Below are 21,212 nucleotides of genomic sequence, written 5' to 3' on the forward strand. Positions count from 1 at the left end.
CGACGCCTGGAGCCTTGGGCTGACCCTGTCTCCTTAGAGACTCAATATCTTTGATCCAGAAGGGATGCCAGAGCTCAGCTAGTTTGGCCTGTCCCTGAAGCAGGAGTCTCCCTACAGCATCTCCAACAAGTGGTTGTCCAATCTGCCTTGAAAGACCTTCTGTGAAGTGTAACTCACTACCTTACACCAATGGCTCTCATTGCTTCCTCTCCAGTAAACTAACTTGGCCTACCGGTAAACCTCTACCCACTGGTCCTCTCAGAGGTCCACTTTCACAGTCCGCAGGGTGGGGAACCTGTGGCCTTGAGGCCACATGTAGCCCTCTAGGTTCTCAAGGGCAGCCCTTGGACTGAATTCAAACTTCACTGAACAAATCCCCTTAAAAGGATTTGTTCTGTAAAACCTAGATTCAGTCAAAAGGCCACACCTGAGGACCTAGAGGGCCACACGTGGCCCCACCCCTGGTCTAGCAGAACGAGTTCAGTCTCACTCCCAGGGGCCAACTCTTCAGGTATTTGAAGACGGTGATCACATCCCACCTACTTCTCTTCTCCAGGATACACATCCCCAGTTTCTCCATCTTATCCCCAGGCAGTACAATCTCCACTTCCCTTACCCTCCTACTTGTTGATGACCTTTCTAAAATATGATGCCCAGGACACGGTACTCAGATATGACTGAACCAGGGCAGAATTCAGTGTCTGTTGACTCCCTCTTGCCGCTCCTGTTAATGTGACCTGATGCAACTGGCATCCTCTCACTGAAGTCCGATTTTGATGCCTCATTGTAGTATAGGGTGATTCTAGACTCTTGAAGACTCTACCATCAGAGTTTTGGGCATTTCACACAGAATTAGAAAGGTTTAGAGAGGGATCCGGTCGGTGATACATTGGATGTCTGTTGTCTGAAGACCAGCCTAGCTGAGTTCAACAGGACTCTAAACCGGCCATAGAGTAATCAATCCCCTGGCCATAGTAACTCTTGAAGGAGATCTACTAAATTTTAGAGTTTTGATTTTAATCTGTGCCAGGAGAGGTATTACAAATGCTTGATGATGTGGGGAGACAGCATGACATGGTGGTTAGGGCACTTGGAATTAAGATCTGAGTTCAGGCCGTCTCTCTGACTCAGACTGGCTGTGTGACCTTGGGCAGAGTGATGTGATGGATGAGGCGGTGGACTTGTGGTTAGGAAGACCCGGGTTTGATTCTTGCCTCTGACATTGGCTAGCTGTGATCCTGAGCCAAGTCGCATAATTGCTCTGGGCCTCAGTTTCCTCATTTGTAAAATGAAAGGGTTAGACTTGATGAGCTCTCAGGGCCCCTTCCAGATCTTAATCCATGAGTGTATGATAATATTAGCTTTTTTGGCTTCTACACCACATTGTTGGCGCTCTCTCTCTCTCCCTCTCTCCCTCCCTTCCTCTCTCTCTCTCCCTCTCTCCCTCCCTTCCTCTCTCTCTCTCTCAATAGGGTCTATTGTCTAGCTATTCCTCCCCTATCTTTACTTGTTCAATTGATTTTTTTAACCCGAGGGCAAGACCTAACATTTACCTCCATTGAATTTCTTCTTGTTTAATTTGGCTCACCATTCCATTTTAGATTCAATTTGCGTCATCCAAAATGTTAGTTGTCCCCCTTCTGTCCCACTCCCCGCCCCCAGTTTTTTGTCATCCACAAATGTGATAAGTGTGGTATGTCTTTATCTAAGTCCAAGATCAGAGCGCGCCATTAGAGCTCTTCCCGTACATAGATGGACATCGATTGATTAATCACCGCTCAACCAGCCCACCAATGAGCCGGGATGGGTCCTTTCGAAGGTCCATCCAGGAGAAGTGTATTGAGGCCTAGACCAAGATCTAGAGCTGGAAGGGACCTTGAAGACCTTCTAGTTCAATCTAGTTATTTTATAGGCGAGGAAACTGAGGCCCAGGAGGTTGAGTGACTTGTTCAAGATCACACAGGGACTAAGTGGAAGATTTAAGATTTGACGTTTGGTCTTAGGAGTCCAAGTTCAGCCCTCTTTCCATTGCTTCATACTTCCTCTCTACCCCCAACCCCAATCCCAACCTGATTCATTGGTTATTATTGTGTGTTTGTCCTTTGTTCTCAAAGAGGACCATGACATCAGGAAAATGATGACATGATTTGCAGTTGACTTTGATTTGAGTGAGGGAGGGCTGTTCAGGGTCACCAGCCTCACTTTCTCCTCCAGAGCCATCTGGGTCCAGTGGCCTGATGTTCACCAGGAGATGGCCCAGGATGCATTGGGAGACCCTGGCCCTTTCAGGCTAAGGTCTTTTTGGGTTCTCACTTTGAGTGAGGTAATGCCCATTATTATAAACTACAGTGAGAGAATGGGCATTAAAGTGCTTTAGAATAGTTACAGACACTATAGCATGGAAGGAACTTAGTCACTGGACAATGGGCTGGACGAGGTCCTTTCCAACCCCAGCATTTGATGATTCTCTTAGGTCAGTTGTCTTGTGTTGAGGCTGGGGGTGGGGGGTGGGGTCCTGAAGGGAGCCAGCTGTACTGGCTGTACAGGTCAGGTTCCAGGGTCTCTTAGGACCTGTAGCGGGGCATTACCTGAGAGTGTCTGGACTGAGGTGGGAGAGCTTAAATTTGAGACCCTTGAGCTGAGCTGCTAGGATGAGCCTGCCTAGAATTGTCCTGCTCAGGTTGTGTGTATGGGCTACCTCTGGAGATCCCCCAGCCCTGCCTTCATCAAACTATTGGTTGGCCAGTTGTTGCTTGTGTGATAGTGCAACAGTGTTGAGGCTTTTGAGTGTGTATTTTGGGCACATGTAAGTGTTTGTGAATGAAAGCGTATTTAGGAGCCTGCATGCCTGAGTGGATGTGAGAACATGTATGCAGGTGCATGTAGAGTGTGTGGGTGTTGCAGTGGGTCAGTGTATTTGTACAGCTGTGAGCGTGTGAATGTGGGTGTGTAAGACTTTGGGGGGGGAGCGTTTTTGTGGGGCTGAGTGTACTCCTCAAGGTGTGTAAGAGGGCTCAGTGTGCTTTTCTTGAGAGAAGGACAGAGACAGAGACCCTTAAGCACCCCATCCTGGCCTGATGTCTCCCCCTGCCCCCTCCCACCAGGTCCTCTGCTCTCATTTCTTCCCCTCCCACCAGGGGCCCAGCCCAGCCCCATCCTTGCCATTTACATGACTTCTGTTCTCTATTTGCACGCTGCCCAGGAGGGACTACTATTCCTACTCTTATTACCCGTAAGTAACCTGGCCCCAGCCCGGCCATCTGTGTCCCCAGTGTCTCCCATTCTTTCTTGGACCAGCACGTCTCCATTTATCACCCCTTCTCCATCTCCCTGCCTCCATTCATGCTGCTTCCCCCACCTCCCTCTGGCTCTTTCCAGCTCTGACTTTGTCTTGCTTCCTGTTGCTGTTTCTATATAGCTCTCCCTGTCTCTGTCTTTCTGTCTTTTTTTCCCCTAAGTTCAGAGCAAATTGATTTACTAAGAGGACAGAGTAAGAAGAGTACTTACAAGACATTCCCCCCACAAACCTGGGACACACTCTCCCACAAATACACATGGTGTCAGTGGGAAGAGTGGGCACAAGCTTAGAGTTCTGCCTCTGTCTTCAGTCCTGCCTCTCTGTCCTTGTCTGGTCTATCTCCCTCTCCCTCCATTCCCCCCTCTTTCTTTCCTCTCTTTCCATCCCTTTCTCTCTCTCTCTCCTTTCCTTTCTCTTTTTGTCTCTCTTCCCCACTCTCCCCTTTCTGTCCCTCTTTCTCTCTCCCCCTCCCCTTTTCTCTCTCTCCCTCCCTTTCTCTTTCTCCTTCCCTCCCCTTCCCTTCCTGTTTCTTTTTCTCTCTTTCCTCCCTCTCTCCCTTTCTGTATCTCTTTTTCTTTCTCTCCCTCCCCTTCCCTTTTCTCTTTCTCCCTCCTTTTTCTTTCCCTCCTTCCTTTCTTCCTCTTCCCCTTTTCTGTCTCTCTTTCTCTCCCCTCCCTCCCCCTTTCTCTTTCCTCCCCTCCCCTTTCTATCTTTCCCTCCCCTCCCCTTTTCTCTCTCTTCCTCCTTTCTCTTTCTCTCCTTCCTTCCCTCCCCCTCCCCTTTCTCTTTTTCTTTCCCCTCCATCCCCTTTCTCTTCCCCCTCCCTCTCTCCCTCCCCCCTCCCCCTCTCCCTTTCTGTTTCTCTCTCCCTGCCCTCCCCTTTTCCTTCTCCTTGTCTCTCTCATTTTCTCCCCTTTCTCTCTCTGTCTCTCTTTGTCCTCTCCCTTATTTCTGTGTGTCCTTTTTTGAGTCTCTTTTGTCCTCTTGGTCCCTGTCTGGTTTTCTGTTGCCTTCCTCATTTCTCTATGTATCTTTGTCCGCCTTTATGTCTTTATAGCCCTTTATGGCTTTCTGTGAGCACTGGTTTTAGAGTCAGAGGACCTGGGTTCAAATCCCAGCTCTGTCACTTAAGGCCCAGGTAACCTTGGGCAAGATACCTCCCTTCTCTGGGTCTCAGTTTCCTCATCTGTAAAACGAGAGGATGGGACTAAATGGTCTCTGAGGTCCCTTGTAGCCCTAAATCTATGATCTTATGACCCTCTGTCTTGTGTCTATCTTTCTCAACTCTGTAAACATTTATTAAGCACCTATTAAGTACGAGTCTTTTTGCTTAGCGCCAAAGATACAATGATGAAAACAGATGTAATCCCTGCCCTCAAGGAGCTAACCATATGTAGCTATGATATTAAGTGTAGATAGAATTCAGAAAAGGAAGTATGCTGGAGTTAGCTCCACTTGGCTTTCGAGAGCTAATTGTTAAATTCTCAGTGTGAACACATACTTCAGAAATTTGCAAATGCTACGATTAGGGCTTGATTTATTGTTTTGTTGATTATCTTCTAGACTCAAGAAAGTGATGGACAAAATGTTAGTAATACTAATTATATTTAAAAGCATGTCCCGGGTACATTTTTTTCCTTTGGAGACCTGATTGTTAAATATTTACCTGGATCAATTCTAGCTGGAGGGTGGGGGAGGATCAGGGAAGTCTTCATGGAAGAGGTAGTTTCTGGGCTGGGCCTTTAAAGTAAGTAAAGTAAAGTAAATTCCAATAGGCAGAGATGTAAAGAGTCCATACTAGGCATGGAGTACAGCTTGAGTAAAGGCACAGAGATGGGAGGGGGCAGGACAAAATCAGAGAATGGAGAAATAGATTTCCTTTGTCTGGAAACAACTCAATATAGGAAAGACTTTTCTCACAATTGAGTATTCCAAAGTGGAATCCCTGCCTCTGAAGGTAGTGAGCTCCTTGTTTCTGGGAGTATTCAAGGAAAGACTGGATGGTCCCCCTGTCAGAGGTGTAGATTGGGTGTTGGTTAAGAAGTTGGAGGAAATGGTCTCTAAGGTCCCTCCCAACTCTGACTCTTCGATTCTAAGTGTGTATAACCCTTTGTGGGATGGACCATTGAGATGTCATCTAGTACCTTCCCTATCTCTGGGGAGGTATTTGACTCAGGGAGGAGATTCTCTAACTTTCCCCTCTGACCTGTAGTGTCTCATGTTCCTTATGACCAAGAAATCGTGCCTTCTGTCTAACTAGTATCCTCTTTCCCATGAGGGCAGCCCTTTCTTGTCACTGGCTTATTTGTGGAACTAGGAGACAGACCTGGTCCTCCAAAGCATCCTTCAGAAGCTGACCTGTCTCCTCTCAGCCTGATCTTTTCCCATCTGAGTAGTCCCAAATCTCTCCTATGCCCTTCTGACACCAGAAACACACACCTCCTCCTCATCCTGGATTCTTCTAATTCCCCTATGAATCCTCTCTTCCCTATTCCTTCCCCTCTCCCTCTCCACAGAAGGTAAACCGGAAGTCTGGCATTTTACCTCTGCCCCACTCCCTGATCACCACGGCCTCTTTCCAAACCAGAGTCAGGCAGTGAGTTCAAGGGGGCAGGCCAGCGCTGCAGGCCACATCACCTGCAAGGCATTGGTGTGAGGTCATAACCCAGGTTGGGTGGCTTAGGGGTTATAGCATGGTGTCCAGGAGGAGGAGATTGAGGTTTGATCATAACATGGAGCAGTTAATTCACTTCAATTCTATCATCTTTTTTAACCACCTGCTGGATAATGGATATTGGGGATGTGAGACTGACATGAGACAAAGCCCCTGTCTTCAAGGAATTTATAATCTCGTCGGCTTCACACAGAGTAGCCTATATATTTAGGGCTATGGGTCACAAGAAATGCAGTGTGAATGATTCAGGATGAGCCCTTCCCCGCTGTCAGAAATGGGGCATAAAGATGGCACTGTGGGCAGAGCTGGGAGTGCCCCCATGGGGGATGTTTTGGGATAGTTTGAGGTCTGTGAGATTCCTTGGAATGAAGGAAATGAAGAATTGGGGAAATGGCCTACAGGGTTGGGAGGATAACCTTGTTTGTACATTGAGTTCTGTAACTGCTTGGGATGGACCAGCCTGAGCCGCTTAAACCCTGGGAATGGGCACGGTCGAGGATTATACCCTTCCTGACAGGGGACATCCTCTTCTGAACCAGCAGGGTCCAACCTCTAGGGGGCCAAGCAGTGGGGCAGGGTGTCAGGAGTCTCCCCAAGGAGAAGGTTGTTACAGCAGGTTCTTCCTCATATTACCCTGTGGCTTAGGTTTTCCTGCCCTTCGTGGGGTGGGGGGTGGTGGTGGTGCAGGAGCTTTCTAAGAGATAGTATGGGACAGTGGAAAGTATACTGAATTTGGAGACAGAAGACCTGAGTTCAAATCTCATCTCTGTTGATTACTTCTTATGACCTTACACGAGACATTTAATGTTTCTGGGCCTTCATTTCCTCATCTGTGAAATGATTGGGTTGGATTAGATGAACTCTTCCTTCAAGCTCTAAACCTATAATTCTGTATACAGTTAGAGTCCGTGGTTGCTGGGGAGGAGGAAGAGGGTGAAGTCTGTGGTTCCACCAGATGGGTTCAGGGGGCTTAATAAGCATTTTTTCTCCTTCCCTGACTCCACTTCCAGCCTTCAGTACTCTAGCTCACCCCCTAGTAAAGTTCTTCTCCCATGGCTGTGCCCATTCTCTCTGGATGACTCTCAGACTGCTGTGTAGTTCTTGCTGGTTAGTCCAGCCCAGCACTCACCACTCTTCCCTCCTCCATGTACCACAGGAAGCCGGTCAACATGGCCAAGGCCACCATCAACTACCGCCATGAGAAGACCCACATGATGAGTGCTGTGGACCGCAGCTTCACAGATCAGAGCACGCTGCAAGAGGACGAACGCCTAGGCCTCTCCTTCATGGATGCCCATAGCTACAGCACCCGGGGTGAGTGGTGGGCAGCTAGGCAGAGGGTATTCTTCTTGGTGCCATGATTGATCCTCTCTCATCCAGCCTTGGAAGCCTATGTATTTCTCTACTACTCACCAAGCTGGACCTCCCTGTTCACTCCTGGCCAGCATGTGCTCCTCAGCTAGCCAAGCCCATAGCCAAGAGGTCAGGCCACAAGCAACAGGCCTGAGGTCCCTTCTGCTCCTCCAAGAGAAATCACAAGGAGAGCAGGGCCCTCTGGCCAGTCAACAACTGAGTGAAAAGAGACTAGGCTTGGAGCCAGAGGATCTGGGTTCGATTAGTTTCCCTGACATTCACTGTCTTTGTGACCTTGGTCAAGTCATTTACCTGCAGCACCTCAGTTTCCTCATCTGTAAAATGAGGATGTTGGACATGGTGATCTTTAAGATCTCTTCTCTATAATTTATTATTCAGATAAATGGGATTTTGCTATTTTAGTAGGATCTTCCATCCAGAAAAGACAAGACAAAAATGGCTATTAGTGAACCCAGGGTAAGCAGGAATATATATAGAGAGCAGAGCATCTACATCTTTAATGGGTTTAAGTAACCAGGACCAGATGGACTACATCCCAGAGCAGTGAAAAAAGTATTCTAGCTCTGACATCCTGTGTTCTAAGGGCCCTTCCAGCTCTGACATCCTGCGTCCTAAGAGCCCTCCCAGCTCTGACATCCTGTGTTCTAAGGGCCCTCCCAGCTCTGACATCCTGCGTCCTAAGAGCCCTCCCAGCTCTGACATCCTGTGCTCTAAGGGCCCTCCCAGCCCTGACATCCTGTGTTCTAAGAGTTCTCCCAGCTCTGACATTCTGGGTTCTTCAGCTCCTCCCATCTCTGATATGATTCTTTATATTAAGGGCCCTCCAAACATTGAAATTCCACATTCTAAGGCCCTGTTCAATTCTGACATTCAGTGTTGTAAAGTCTCTTAGAGCTTTGATGACATCCTTTGTTCAGTGGCATGGTGGGTTGAACACTGGGCCTGGATTCAGGATGCCCTGAGTTCGAATCTAGCCTCAGACATTTGCTAACTCTGTGACCAAGGCAAGTCACTTAATCTCTGCTTGCCTCGGTTTGCTCAAATGTAAAGTGGGATAATAATCGCACCTCCCGCCCTCCCAGGTTTGTTGCGAGGATTAAATGAAATAATTCTAAAGCCCTTAGCAACCTGTCTGACCCATAGTAGGGGCCCTATAAATGTTAGCTATCATTATTTAGCTCCCAGATCCTGTGCCCCATGTCCCTTCCATCTTCAGTGATCCGTTCTAAGACTCCTTCCAGCTCCCGATCGGTCTGGGGGCTCTGTCTTCTCTGAGCTCGGGGGTGCTTCCAGGCGTTCTCCAGCGCAGACAGGAGGATCCTTTTTCCTTCTCCCTTTCCAGCAGACCCACGCGGGGGCCATCTCGTGCTTTGCTTCATGTCCTGTTGGGGATGCTTTTGAGGCTTGGCTCTGATCTCTCCTGATTGGCTTTCTGACCACATGGCACTGTTTGCTTGTGCTCATGCCCAGTAGCCCTGCTCACTGTGACCGTCCTCTTGGTGAGGCTCTTTGTGCCTCTTCCCTTCTCTGGCCCGTCCCTCTCAAAGCCTAAAGGGCTGCCCTGAGTGCAGCTACAAAGGGCCCCCTCCATGCCTCTGTCTCTCAGGTGTGCCGTGCAGAGCTGTCCTCACAACTTCCCTGAGACCCCCAAAGCTATTCCCTTTAGGTCGGCCAGGCTTGTCTTCTCGCCTCTCTTCCTCTTCTGAACAGCGGAGACCTTTGAGCTGTGCTCATTCTTCCTCTAGCTGTAGCCTTTGACTTTCAGGCCTGAGAGTGAAATTACTGAAGACAGAGCCAAGAAGAGCCCTCTCACTGTTGTCCTTTATTTCCTGCTCCCCAAGAAACGATCCTGCTTAGAACCTTAGAACACAAAATGTCAGAGCTGGGAGGGCCTTAGAACACAGGATGTCAGAGGTGGGAGAGCCCTTAGAACACAGAATGTCAGAGTGAGGAGGGGCCTTAGAACACAGAATGTCAGAGCTGGGAGAGCCCTTAGAACACAGAATGTCAGAGCTGGGAGAGCCCTTAGAACACAGGATGTCAGAGCTGGGAGGGCCCTTAGAACACAGGATGTCAGAGCTGGGAGGGCCCTTAGAACATAGAATGTCAGAGCTGGGAGGGCCCTTAGAACACAGGATTTCTAAGCTGGAAGGGGCCTTAGAACACAGGATGTCAGAGCTGGGAGGGCCTTAGAACACAGGATGTCAGAGTGGGAGGGCCCTTGAACACAGGATGTCAGAGCTGGGAGAGCCCTTAGAACACAGGATGTCAGAGCTGGGAGGGCCCTTAGAACAAGGAATGTCAGAGCTGGGTGGACCTTAGAACACAGAATGTCAGAGCTGGGAGGGCCTTAGAACACAGGATGTCAAAGTGGGAGGGGTCTTAGGACACAGGATGTCAGAGCTGGGAGGAGCCTTAAAGACAGAGAATGTGAGAGCTGGGAGGGCCTTTGGAACCTGTGGCAGCTTCCCCACATCTGTCAAGAATATCAAAGTTGCAAGAGAACTTAGAATATAGGATGTTAGAGACAAAAGGATCCTTTGAACCAGAGTTTCAGAGCTGGAAGGGGCGATTGAATAATGAAGCCATCACAAAAAGAGATACATGGGCTCGTTCCAGAGCTGCTGGAAACTGTCCAGATCAAAGAGGGTGGAATTAACAGTACTAATAAAAACAGCTTCTGCTCATACAACAACAGACTTAGAACCAGAAGGGGCCATCTCTATAGGCAATGCTTCAAGTTTGGCAATGTAATTTCTGTGTGTTAGCTCACTGGATTCTTTTGGCAGTCCCCTAAAGTTGGTATTATTGTGATCCCCTTTTAATATACGAGGAAACCTCGGCACAGTGGTTTGAGTGATTTCCCCAGGGCCAGCTAGGCAGCAAGTATACGGAGTAAGATTCTATCCCGGGTCATCCTGACTCCAAGTTCCATGCTCCATCCATTACAATCGTGTTGAAGCAGATTCAGACTCCGTAGGAGGGAACGTTTCTTTACCATCAGAGTTATGCAGAAGTGAAATAGATCTCTTTGGGAGGTAGTGAGTTCCCCATCACTGGAGGGGTCTGTAACTGGAAGTTCTTCTTTGGAAGCTGCAGAGGAGATTCCAGTTTGGACTAGCTGACTTCTGAGATCTCTTCTAGCTCAGAGTTTCTCTGATTCTGTGAATCCAGGTTTCTTAATTCCAGATTCAAGGCCTCCCTTGCAGAGCTAGCCTTCCCTCCTGTGGGGCAGAAGGGCTGAAAAGAGGGAAGTGCCTAGGGGGTTCCTCATCTGGTCCTGGCTGTGTAACTTATTAGCCATATGACCTTGAGCAAGTCTCTTTTCCCTGTGAGCCTTGGTTCGCTTCTCTGCCCAGTAGGAATAATAATCCTGGCCCTACTGACAACCTAAGGTTGTGGGGGGGGGGAAGTGCTGGGGAGTGGAAGCTGCTTTTAATTTTTCTTCTTGTCCCATGGGAAAGGGGAGGTTTAATCAGGCCCCCTAAGCTCCTGCAGCCACTTGAGTCTTGGTGGGCTCCAGAAAGGGCACTGATCTTTGGGCATACCCTAGTGGGCAGGCAGGGGTTGGTGAGGAGCAGGAGGTGGAGGACCCCTCCCAAGTGGGCTGTGGGGGCCAGGGTTTCAGGAGGGTTCACTAAACTTGAATCAGGAGGGGAGCGTGGCAGGGGGGAGACTCTCCGGGCCTGAGGATGATTGGAGCTGAGAGCAGCAAAGGTTTACAATGGAAAATGCCAACGCAAAAGAAATCCCTCTATTCAGCTCCTCTTACTAATCCATAGCAGCAGCAGCAGCAGTGGCTGGTGGCAGCGGCAGCTATTTTCAGGATTTTCTTCTCTCTGAATGGGGGGTAATTGCTGGGAGTTGCCAAATGTTCCAGATTGTTCCCCAGGAGAGGGGGGGTGCTGAGATTGCCTTGTTTTCCAGGCTGTGCAGGGGAGGGGGCAGGAGGGTGGAGGGGGAGGAAAGAGTTGGGGGGGATCAAGGTGGTTTTCGGAAGGATTCCAAGCCTGAGCCCCTTGCCACACTGAGCAGCAGGGCCCAGAGCCCTGACAGGAGAAGGAAGGAATTAGGTTTTCATAAAATACAAGAATTTCAGAACATAGATTATCAGAACAGAGAATGTCAGAGCGGGAAAAAGCTTTAGAACTAGAATGTTAGAGCTCTAGGAACCTTAAAACAAACAATATGGGGCTGCTAAAGACCTTAGACCAGAGGTAAGAACTGGCAGGGGCCCTAAGAACACAGGATGTCAGAGCTGGGAGGGCCCTTAGAACACTGAATGTCAGAGCTGGCAGGGCCCTTAGAACACTGAATGTCAGAGCTGGCAGGGCCCTTAGAACACTGAATGTCAGAGCTGGGAGGGTCCTTAGAACCCAGGATGTCAGAGCTGGGAGGGCCCTTTGAACACAGGATGTCAGAGCTGGGAGGGACCTTAGAACACAGGATGTCAGAGCTGGGAGGGACCTTAGAACACAGGATGTCAGAGCTGGGAGGGACCTTAGAACACAGGATGTCAGAGCTGGGAGGGACCTTAGAACACAGGATGTCAGCACTGGGAAGGACCTTAGATTATAGAATGTCAGAGCTGGGGTGGTTCTTAGAACATAGAATGCCAGAGTTGGGAGGGAACTTAGAACACAAATTGCTGGAGCTGGGAGGATTCTCAGAGCATAGATCATGAGAGCGGGGAGGGCCTTAAGACCCAGAATGTTGAGGTTGGGAGGGGTCTTAGAACATCGAGTGTAAAGGCTGTGAGGGCCCTTAGAATGGAGAAGAAAAGGCTTGGAGGGGTCTCAGAAGTGAGCCAGTGTGGGGCAGAGGAGGGAGTCCTGGCAGTGGGGTCAGAGGATTTGGGTTTGAGTCCTATCTCTGTCATTCCTACTTATTTGTCCTTAGCCAAATCCCTTCACCTCCTGGGCCTCAGCATCCTCATCCCTAAAGTAAGAAGGTTGCAGGAGAGCAGTGGTATCAAATCCCTATGGGCAGCGTATTGTTGACTTAGAAAACCATACGTTAACATTATCCACGTGCAATTGTACTTTTTACTTATTTTGTTCAATGTTTCACGATTACCTTTTAATCTGGTTCAGGCATTCCAGCCAGTGTGTGCCACGAGTCTGGTCCGTCTGGACTAAGTGACCTCTGCAGGCCCTTCCAGGTCTATGTCTGGGATGCTCTGAAGGCCTCCCTCCCTTACCTGCTCCCTGTATTCCCTTCCCCTTGCCAGGGGACCAGCGAAGCAGCGTGGTCAATGAGTCCAGCAGCCTGCTGGGAGGCTCCCCCCGGCGGCCCTGTGGCCGGAAGGGCTCCCCCTACCACACGGGACAGCTGCACCCGGCTGTCCGAGTGGCCGATTTGCTGCAGCACATCAACCAGATGAAGACAGCTGAGGGCTATGGCTTTAAGCAGGAGTATGAAGTAAGTGCTCCCTGGGGTGGGAATAATCCCAATAATTATAACATATTTATAGCTCTTTAAGGTTTGCAAAGAGCTTTACAAATATTACCTCATTTGATCCTCACAACCCTGGGAAATAGGTGCTATTTTATATATGAAGGCACTGAGGCAAACAGGTTAAGTGACTTGCCCAGGGTCACACATCCACTAAGTGCCTAGGTTTGAATTCAGGTCTTCCTGACTCTGAGCCCGGCACCCTATCCACTATTCCATGCTGTCTCCAAGTCCAGTGAGAATAACATAGATTTTGGAGTCAGAGGAGACCTGGGTGTGAATTCTGGCTCTGCTATTTATAGCCCATGTGACTTTGGGTAGATCCCTTAACATCCCTCTAAAACCGAGGGACCTGCACTGTAAGATCACTTATTAATCCGTCCCAACCTGAACTGAGTCTGACCCATCTGTAGCTTCCACTCTGATTCCGATCTTTCATTTCTGATCTTGAACCTCCCCAGACTCTGACCCTGATGCAGGTCCTAACTGACCAGCACCTGAACTTTGGCCCTGCCCCTGACTCCAATCCTTAATGTTGACTCCAGTCTAAATTGAGGCTTCAGTTTGGTCAGACTCTGATGGTAATCCAAGGCTGGCTACCTGCCCCTTCGCTTCCCCCACCCCGTTTTTCTGACAAGACCAAGGCCTGGGAGAGCAGGCACCCCAGGATCTGGCCCTCAGAGACTGTCCATGAAAGTGTCTCTGTTGCTCTGTGAATGCCCATAGTCAAAGCAAGTCATGGGTACAATTCACAAAGTGAGTTTCTCCATTAGTCTGTAGCCAGGAGCCCCTTTCTGGAGGGTGCACATGCTCAGAGAACATCCTCTTCAGCTGTGGGGTTTCCCCAAGACGTTTTGTGGGGGAGTATGGCAGGCTCAGGGGATCCCTGGGGCCCCATATTTCTCAGTGCCTCCTTCTTTTGCCTCATTCTGGGGTGTTAGCCTGAGGGCTCCGGAAAAAGAAAGAAGAAGCGCATTTCTGGACATGTGTTTGATGTAGGATAGAGGCAGGAGCACAGGGCCTGGAGTCAGAGGACCTGAGTTCAAATCCTGACTTTGTCACCTCTCTTAAGGCTCAGTATCCTCTTCTGTAAAAAGGGGGTGGGACAAGGTCACTGGGGTGAGAGCTGTAGCCTCCTGCACCATTCTCATCATCTGTGTTTTCTATAGAGTTTCTTTGAAGGCTGGGATGCCACCAAGAAGAAGGACAAGACCAAGGGCAGAACGGACCCTGTCCCACCTTGTGAGTGGCAGAGATGAGGGAGGGGTGACATGATGGGCAAGCATTGTCCTCTGTCCCAGCATCTGGGACAGGTAGAAGTTGGGCCACGTGGCTTGGGCTTGGGGGTGTTTCTGGTATAGAGGGAGGGGGTCCTGAGAGGGCCCTCTGCGAGGCAGGTCAGTCCAGTTCAATCCTATAAGCATTTATTGGTTTAGTCCAAGGCTGGTGGGAAGGTTTGGAATGTTGGTATAGCAGCAGGAGGGCAGAGTTGTCTTTCCCCCAGAATCCATAGAATCCCCACCTCTCCCCTTGTGGGGTTCCCTCAGCTCTGAATTCTGCCTCACCCTAATCTTCCCTCAGGCCACTAGTTCTGCACCACCTCCTCTGCTCCTTGCCCCCTTATGTCCCATAGCTCCCACCCCTCCTGCTACCTTTCCCCACTCCCCAAAGTGTTCTCCTGACCTTTATGGTACTGGGCCCATGGGGCTGCTCAGCCTTTATAGTGCTGGGCCCATGGGACTGCTCAGCCATTATGGTGCTGGGCCCATGGGGCTGCTTAGCCTTTATGATGCAGCCCCTGCTCTGGATTTGCAGACGATCGGCACCGAGTGAAGCTGCATCCGCTTCTGGGAGACCCCAACGCAGACTACATCAACGCCAACTACATCGATGTGAGTGCACCCTGAGAGACCTCCCTCAGCTGCCCTTCCCCTGCCCCTCCCCTCACACAGTCAGGCACCGAACACGTGCTGAGCACCCACAGGCAGGCTAGCCTCTGGACTGGCTGTTGTGGGAGAAATGGAGGGGCCCAAGGTTTACTCCCTGCCCTCGTGAAACTCCTGTTCTAGCAGGGGAAACCAATATCTAATCTATGGCAGAAGGCACATTAGGAAATGCATCAGATAGTATTTCAGGAGCTCAGGGGAGGGAGATAGCTGTGTAGACTGGGATAGTTAAGGAAGGCTTCTTGGAGGAAGAAGGCTTAGAAGGATAGTTTGGGCTAGGAAGAGAGGACACACAGAGCCAGAAACCAGCATGGCGCATTGTAGTGGAATGTCAGCTCCTTGAAGGCAGGGGCTGTTTTCTTTATTTTGTTTTTGTCTTTGTACCCCAAGCATTTAGCATACTGCTGGACACACAAAAGGCGCTTAAGAAATGGTTGTTGAACTGAATTCAGTTGGGTTCTCAGGACTGGGAAGAGATAGTTCTGACCAAAGAAGAGAGGATTTGTGTGACCTCCTGACCCCTCTGTATAGGGGTGGCCAGGGAAGTCAGGAAAGGGCATCTTCTCCTGAGGTGCCATAGAAGAAGGAACCAGAGTGAGGGAAATGGGCCCAGCCAGTGTGACGTTGGCAGTGAAAAAGCCCAACTCAAAAGGGGCACGTGGATGTGGTCAGTCCAGAGAGGCTGGGAGCTAGGCGGAGCAGAGGAGAGCAGAGCAGAGGAGAAAGGTATTCTTACTAACCCCTATGGAGCCGCAGAGGGGGAGAATACTGTGTTACCCTCAAGCTAATCTTGCTGTCTCTGATCAGTCATATTGCAGAAAAGGCAGTAGCTCTGTTGGGGAGGGATGGAGAAGGGGACTAAGGAGAAAGGACATGATCTGAGGTCTTAGTTCAATTCAACAAGTATTGACAGGGCACGCACATGTGCCCAGTCCTGTGTCAGGGCCTTTGGGGGAGATTGAAAAGGAGAAGGCGTCATCTCTGTCCTGGGGGTGCTCAGAGAGTCTGGTGGGGAAGAGAGGATTTATGCTCAGGAAAGATTTAGATTCTAAATGTCATTTATCACTTGAGGGGATGGAACAGATGTTAAGTGTTGTGAGGGCCCAGACCATTGGCATAGTCAGGGATGCCTTCTTGGAGGAGGTGGGGTTTGATCTGGGCCCTGAAGGATTTGGCTAGATGGAGGGGAAGGCATTCCAGGCAAGTCCACAGCATGAGCAAAGGGGTGAAGACAGGAACAAGCCTCTCACCCCACTCCTCCTCTTCTCCTGGGGGGCCTGATGCTTCCATTCTCCATTCTTGGCCTTTCCCTGTCCTGTTTTCCCTGTATCATTTCCTTCTTTTTCTCCCACTCCCAGGGCCCCCAGATTTTGGTAGGGCAACCTCCCCTCTTCCCCCCTCCCCCTTTTTCCTTCCTGATCCCCTCCCCTCTGCCACATCCATGTCCCACAAAGTCCCTTCCTGCTCCTGCCTCTCCCTCCCATGGCCATGCCCAGTGGGCTAATCTCCCTCTTTCTGGTCTCTTTGGCTTGGGCACCTGTCCTCTCACCGGAATCCTTAAGATTCGGATAAACCGAGAAGTAAGTATATCTTCTCTCTCTCTCCTCTCTCTCTCTCTCTCTCTCTCTCTCTCTCTCTCTTTCTCTCTCTTTCTCTCTCTATTTCTCCCTCTCTCTCTCACACACATACACTTTCTGAGTCTCTCTCTTCCTTCCCTTCCTCCCATCCCCCAGTGCTGACTGCTCCCATCTCAGTGATTGGGCCAGACCCTGGTGATCCCTGAGTCACTGTTCACTCTTCTCACTGAAAGCAAAACCATCCACCCATTGGCCGCCTTCTCCTTTGTTGCTCCAAGCAGAACACTGGGGAGGGTAGGAGGCTGGAGAGTGTGGAGGGGATGGTCTTGGTAATGGACAGCAAGCAAGGCCAGACCCTCTTGACCATGTTAACCCGGCCTCTGCCTTCTCTGCCAGTAGTCCTGAATGCCCTCCACCCTATGGTCAAATCCATCTCTGCCCCAGGTCCTCCCTGTGGCTTGAGGTGGGCAGTGTGCTGGACTCGATGGCCATTAGGTTCAGAAGCAGGGGACTTGAGTTCTGGTTCTCACCCTGCTGGCTGTGTGACTTTGGACAAGTCACTTCATTTTTCTGAGCTGCAGTTTGGATGAGACAATTGTCAGAGGTTCCGACATTCTACAGTTCTGTATTCACCTACAGGGAGTCCCAAAAGTCTTGTGTAATGCCACATTTTAAACTAAGACTTTTGGGATGCCTGGTGCAGGGCAGTGGTGTCAAATTCAAATAGAAATGGGGGGACACCACTAAACTGTACGTAAGAATCCCTGTGGGCCACATATTGACTTAAAAAATCACACATCAACAGTATCTAAGTTCTATTGTATTTTTATTTATTTTGTTCAATATCTCCTAGTTCCATTTTAATCTTGTTCAGGAGTACTGTGGGCAGCCAGGTGGATACCTCTGGTGTAGGGCCTCCCAGATGAGGAAGCTCCTCTGAGGGAGGGCTTTTGCCACTTACTGGCTGAGTGTTGCCCAGGGCAGTGAGGAGTTAAGTGACTGACTTGCCCAGGATCACCTGTGTTAGAGGTGGGACTCACGTTCAGGTCTTTGTGACTTCTGGGACTGGGTCTCTTCTCTACCGTGCGTTGCTGCCTCTCTGATTAAATAGAGTTGCAGAAAGTAGCCCCATCTCCTCTGCGTGGCTGTGCTTCTGACCTCTGATAGATTAGGAGCTGTCGGGAAGGTAGGGCAGGAACTAGTCAGGGGAAACTTGGCCATCACTCAGGACAAGTAAGAGGGGCCAACCGCTAGTGGGCATCATTGCCATGGTGAGCAGGACAAGAGGAAAAGGACTTGATTTGCATTGGGTGGGAACTAGATTAGATTTTAGTAAGGACTTCCTCACGGGGATGGTTGTAAGACTGGATGTTATCTCTGAAGAAGGTTTCTTGGGCAGCTTTAGGAATAGGGTCATGAGTGGCCTGGAAAGGGTTGAACATAGACATCCCTAGAGCCAGGGTATGATGAGCTTTAGGGCAGAGGCGCCCCTGCTTTCTCCCTGAAGTGATGGAGGGGTGACTGCTGGGGGGCAGTGCTTAGAAGGACATCCCTGTGGCCTCTGCTCCTGGGTAGAGAGTCATGGATCCTGTCTCCAAGGCAGGAGTGGGACAAGGTTCTTGAGACTTGGGATAGATTGACCCCTGGATGAGCAGGGGCTCCTCATGGGTCAAAGAGATGGGGGAAAAGGGTTTGGGCTCCAGGGAACTAGGGGTTGGTCCTTTGGGAACTTAGAATGTTTGGGGACATTTTACCTTGGGGGCCATTCTGACTAGATGACTTCAGTGGCTTCTTTGGGGTTGGGGTCAGAGCTGGTGCTCCCTGGGTGGTCTGACAGTGTCTCCTTCTGTTCCAGGGCTACCACAGATCAAACCACTTCATAGCTACTCAAGGTACCCAGGCTTTCCTTTGGCTGTGTGTAACTCCTTCCCCTCCCCTCCTCCCCTCTCTTTTCCTCTCCTCCCCTCCTCTGTCCTCTCCTCTCCTCTCCTTTCCTCCCATCCTTACCTCCCCTCCCCTCCCTTTCCTTCCTCACTCTCCTCTCCTCTCCTCTCCTCTCCTCTCTTCTCCTCTCCTCTCCTTTTCTTCCCTTCCCTGTCTTACCATCTTTCTCTCTGCCTCCCTCTCTCTTTGTTGTGTCTGAGTCTCTCTCTCCCTCACCACACCATACACGGATTCCCAGAACCTGGAGTCCTCTGGCAGAGAGTCCCGCCCTTACCCCTATGTCTCTGTCTTTCAGCAGCCAGTCTTTACCCCACCAGGTGCTCCCAGTCTGGGCTGCCATGGGCCCTCTCATCTCAGTCACTCTTTGGGACGTGAATTCTGCTCACCAGTCCTGGGCTCGGGTGGTAGGTTGGGAAGGTCAGGGGTCCCCTGGGGCCAGCCTCCTGGGGCTAGGACTTTGGGTTTGCAGGCCTGAGGAAAAAAGCCTGAGACCCATCCTGTGCAGTCAGTGCCTCTTGGCTCCCACTCTCCTTGGGCCTCCTCACCACTCTTCCCTGCCCCCTCCCCCAGGACCCAGGCAGGAGATGGTGTATGACTTCTGGAGGATGGTGTGGCAGGAACATTGCTCCAGCATCGTCATGATCACCAAGCTGGTGGAAGTGGGACGGGTAAGGCGCCAGGCAGGGCGGGGAGCCTCGGAGAAGGGAAAGGGGATGCAAGAAGGAGGCTTGGGAAAGGGAGGGGAAGATGACAGAGAGGAGTGAACTTGGAGTCCTAGGACTTGAGTGTGAACCCTGCTTACTCTGTGTGTGACCTTGGGTAAGTCACTTAAGCCCTATTGGCCTCAGTTTCTTCCTCTGTAAAAAGAGGTTGGACTAGATGACTTTTCCAGTTCTAGACCCATGAGGCAGCTGGTGTTGGAGTTGGAGTCAGAGAGACCTGAGTTCAAAACCTGCCTTAGATACTTACCAGCTTTGTGGCCCTTGACGAATTAGCATCCTCGGCTGTAAAATGAGATAATGATGGCGTCCACCTTACAATGTTGTGAGGATCGATGAGATAATATTTGTAAAGTGCTTTGCAAACCCTCAAGCGCTATATAAATGCTAGCTATGATAATAATTATTATTCTAAGGTGAAGGGGGAATAAATAGGAATGAAGGAGCTTTGGGCCATGGCCCATCAAGGTCAGTTGAAGGCACTGGGAACGTTTATCCTGAGAAGAGAAGACTGAGTTGGGAGGCTGGGTGGGGAGATGGGATCATTGTCATACATCAGAGCCATTAGATGTGTTGTGTCTGGCTCCAGGAGACAGGACATGTGTTGTGTTTTCATTGGGGAGTAGTTTCAGAGAGGCCGCATTTAGGTTTGATGTTGGGAAGAAGATCCTAATAATTGGAGCTGTCCAAAAGTGGAACAGGAAGCAGAGAGTCTCCCAATCACTAGGATGCCCACCTGTCTAGACGGCCTCTGAGGTCCCTTCCAGCTTTGACGTTCCATGACTCCATTGGGGTGGGGAAGGATGATAGCGGGAATGCGCAGGGAATGAGGGGACAATGGGTCTTGGAGAAGGAGTGGGGGATGAGGGCCAGGGAGGCTGGGAAGGGGAAGGGCTAGGGGAGGGAAGGGGGAATCGTGCCAGACCCTGCTGGTCTCTAGGTGAAGTGTTCTCGCTACTGGCCTGATGACTCAGAGATGTATGGAGATATCAAGATAACTCTGGTGAAAACAGAGACCCTGGCCGAGTATGCAGTCCGTACTTTTGCTATGGAGAGGGTGAGCTGGCACCATTTTATCCTGCCTTTTGGGGAACTGGGGACCCGGCTTGGGGAGGTGGGATTCAAGGAGGGGACCAAAGCTCACCCCATACAGAATCCATCCAGTCCCCATATTAGTGTCCAGGTTGCTACCTCTGTCCTGGCAGTGCCCCCTCTGGAGCACTCCTCTACGTTTGCCCTTCCTGAGAGCTCTGATGATAGTGGGGGATGGGGGGAGTTCAGCTAGGGCCATCAGGAGGAAACAGAAGAGGAAGGAGAAAGGCCTGTCCAACTCCAACTCTTTCTTCTTCCCCCAGGCCCCAAATAATGAGTCATTAAGGCATTGACTCTACATGCATGTCCAGCCCCTCTTCTCCATTCTCTCTGTGATCCCCCAAGCCCAGGCCCTCAGCCCCTCTCATCTCTCTGATTACCACGACTGCTAGATTAGTCTTTCTGCTTCCAATCTTTCCCTTCATGTGCCCTGCAAATAAAGCCTGATCCTTGATGTCAGGAATTCGGGCCCACACTCTGCCACAACTCTCTCTCCTTAAAAAATTTTGTTTTGATCGCTGCATTTCAGTGTAAGTGGTTTTCTTTATAATTTGTTATTTATCTTTTTTATTCTTTTATAAAAATCATTCTGAGAAGGGGTCCATAGGCTCCACCAGACTGCCCAAAGGGGCCAGGGCATACAAACAGGTCAAGAGTCTTTGGTCTTGTGGGTGATTCAGATGAGTTTACAAATAGCCCCAGAATAAGGCAGTATATTATAAAGGCGATAGAAGGTCAAGACAAACTACCAGCCGGGGAGCACTCACAAAGGAGGGAGAGATAGCATCTGGTGGTGGTGGTGGGGCATCAGGGAAGACTTCATGGAAGAGATGGCATTAGAACGGGACCTTGAAAGTGGGCCTTTGAAACTGGTTCTGGGGCATGCTGAGCCATGTGCTTTCCCCACAGAGGGGCTACTCGGCCCGTCATGAGGTACAGCAGTTCCATTTTACTGCATGGCCAGAGCATGGCGTCCCTTACCATGCCACGGGGCTGCTGGCCTTCATCCGCCGTGTCAAGGCCTCCACTCCACCTGATGCTGGGCCCATTGTCATCCACTGCAGGTAGCATTAGGTTTAGGTTGGGGTATAGGGGTGGTGGGAAAGGGGTGGGGGAGGTCAAGGATGAGGGTGA

At 50.3% G+C, this 21,212-nt stretch overlaps 1 protein-coding gene across 2 annotated transcripts in view; it reads left to right on the forward strand.

Moving 5' to 3' along the window:
* Positions 1–21,212, forward strand: part of PTPRU (protein tyrosine phosphatase receptor type U) — a gene marked incomplete at its 5' end in the record, with an annotated part of 79,167 nt that overhangs the window by 37,268 nt on the left and 20,687 nt on the right. Inside the window, 9 exon segments of one of the 2 annotated variants that reach the window (XM_036744566.1) lie at positions 7,129–7,286; positions 12,577–12,767; positions 13,970–14,042; positions 14,616–14,692; positions 16,309–16,326; positions 18,179–18,215; positions 18,838–18,935; positions 19,927–20,043; positions 20,988–21,142. In XM_036744566.1, coding sequence (XP_036600461.1) covers positions 7,129–7,286; positions 12,577–12,767; positions 13,970–14,042; positions 14,616–14,692; positions 16,309–16,326; positions 18,179–18,215; positions 18,838–18,935; positions 19,927–20,043; positions 20,988–21,142 — 924 coding nt within the window. 2 annotated transcript variants of the gene reach the window in all.

Source organism: Trichosurus vulpecula, chromosome 2, assembly GCF_011100635.1.
Source record: "Trichosurus vulpecula isolate mTriVul1 chromosome 2, mTriVul1.pri, whole genome shotgun sequence".
In the NCBI taxonomy this organism is placed as follows: Eukaryota; Metazoa; Chordata; class Mammalia; order Diprotodontia; family Phalangeridae; genus Trichosurus; species Trichosurus vulpecula.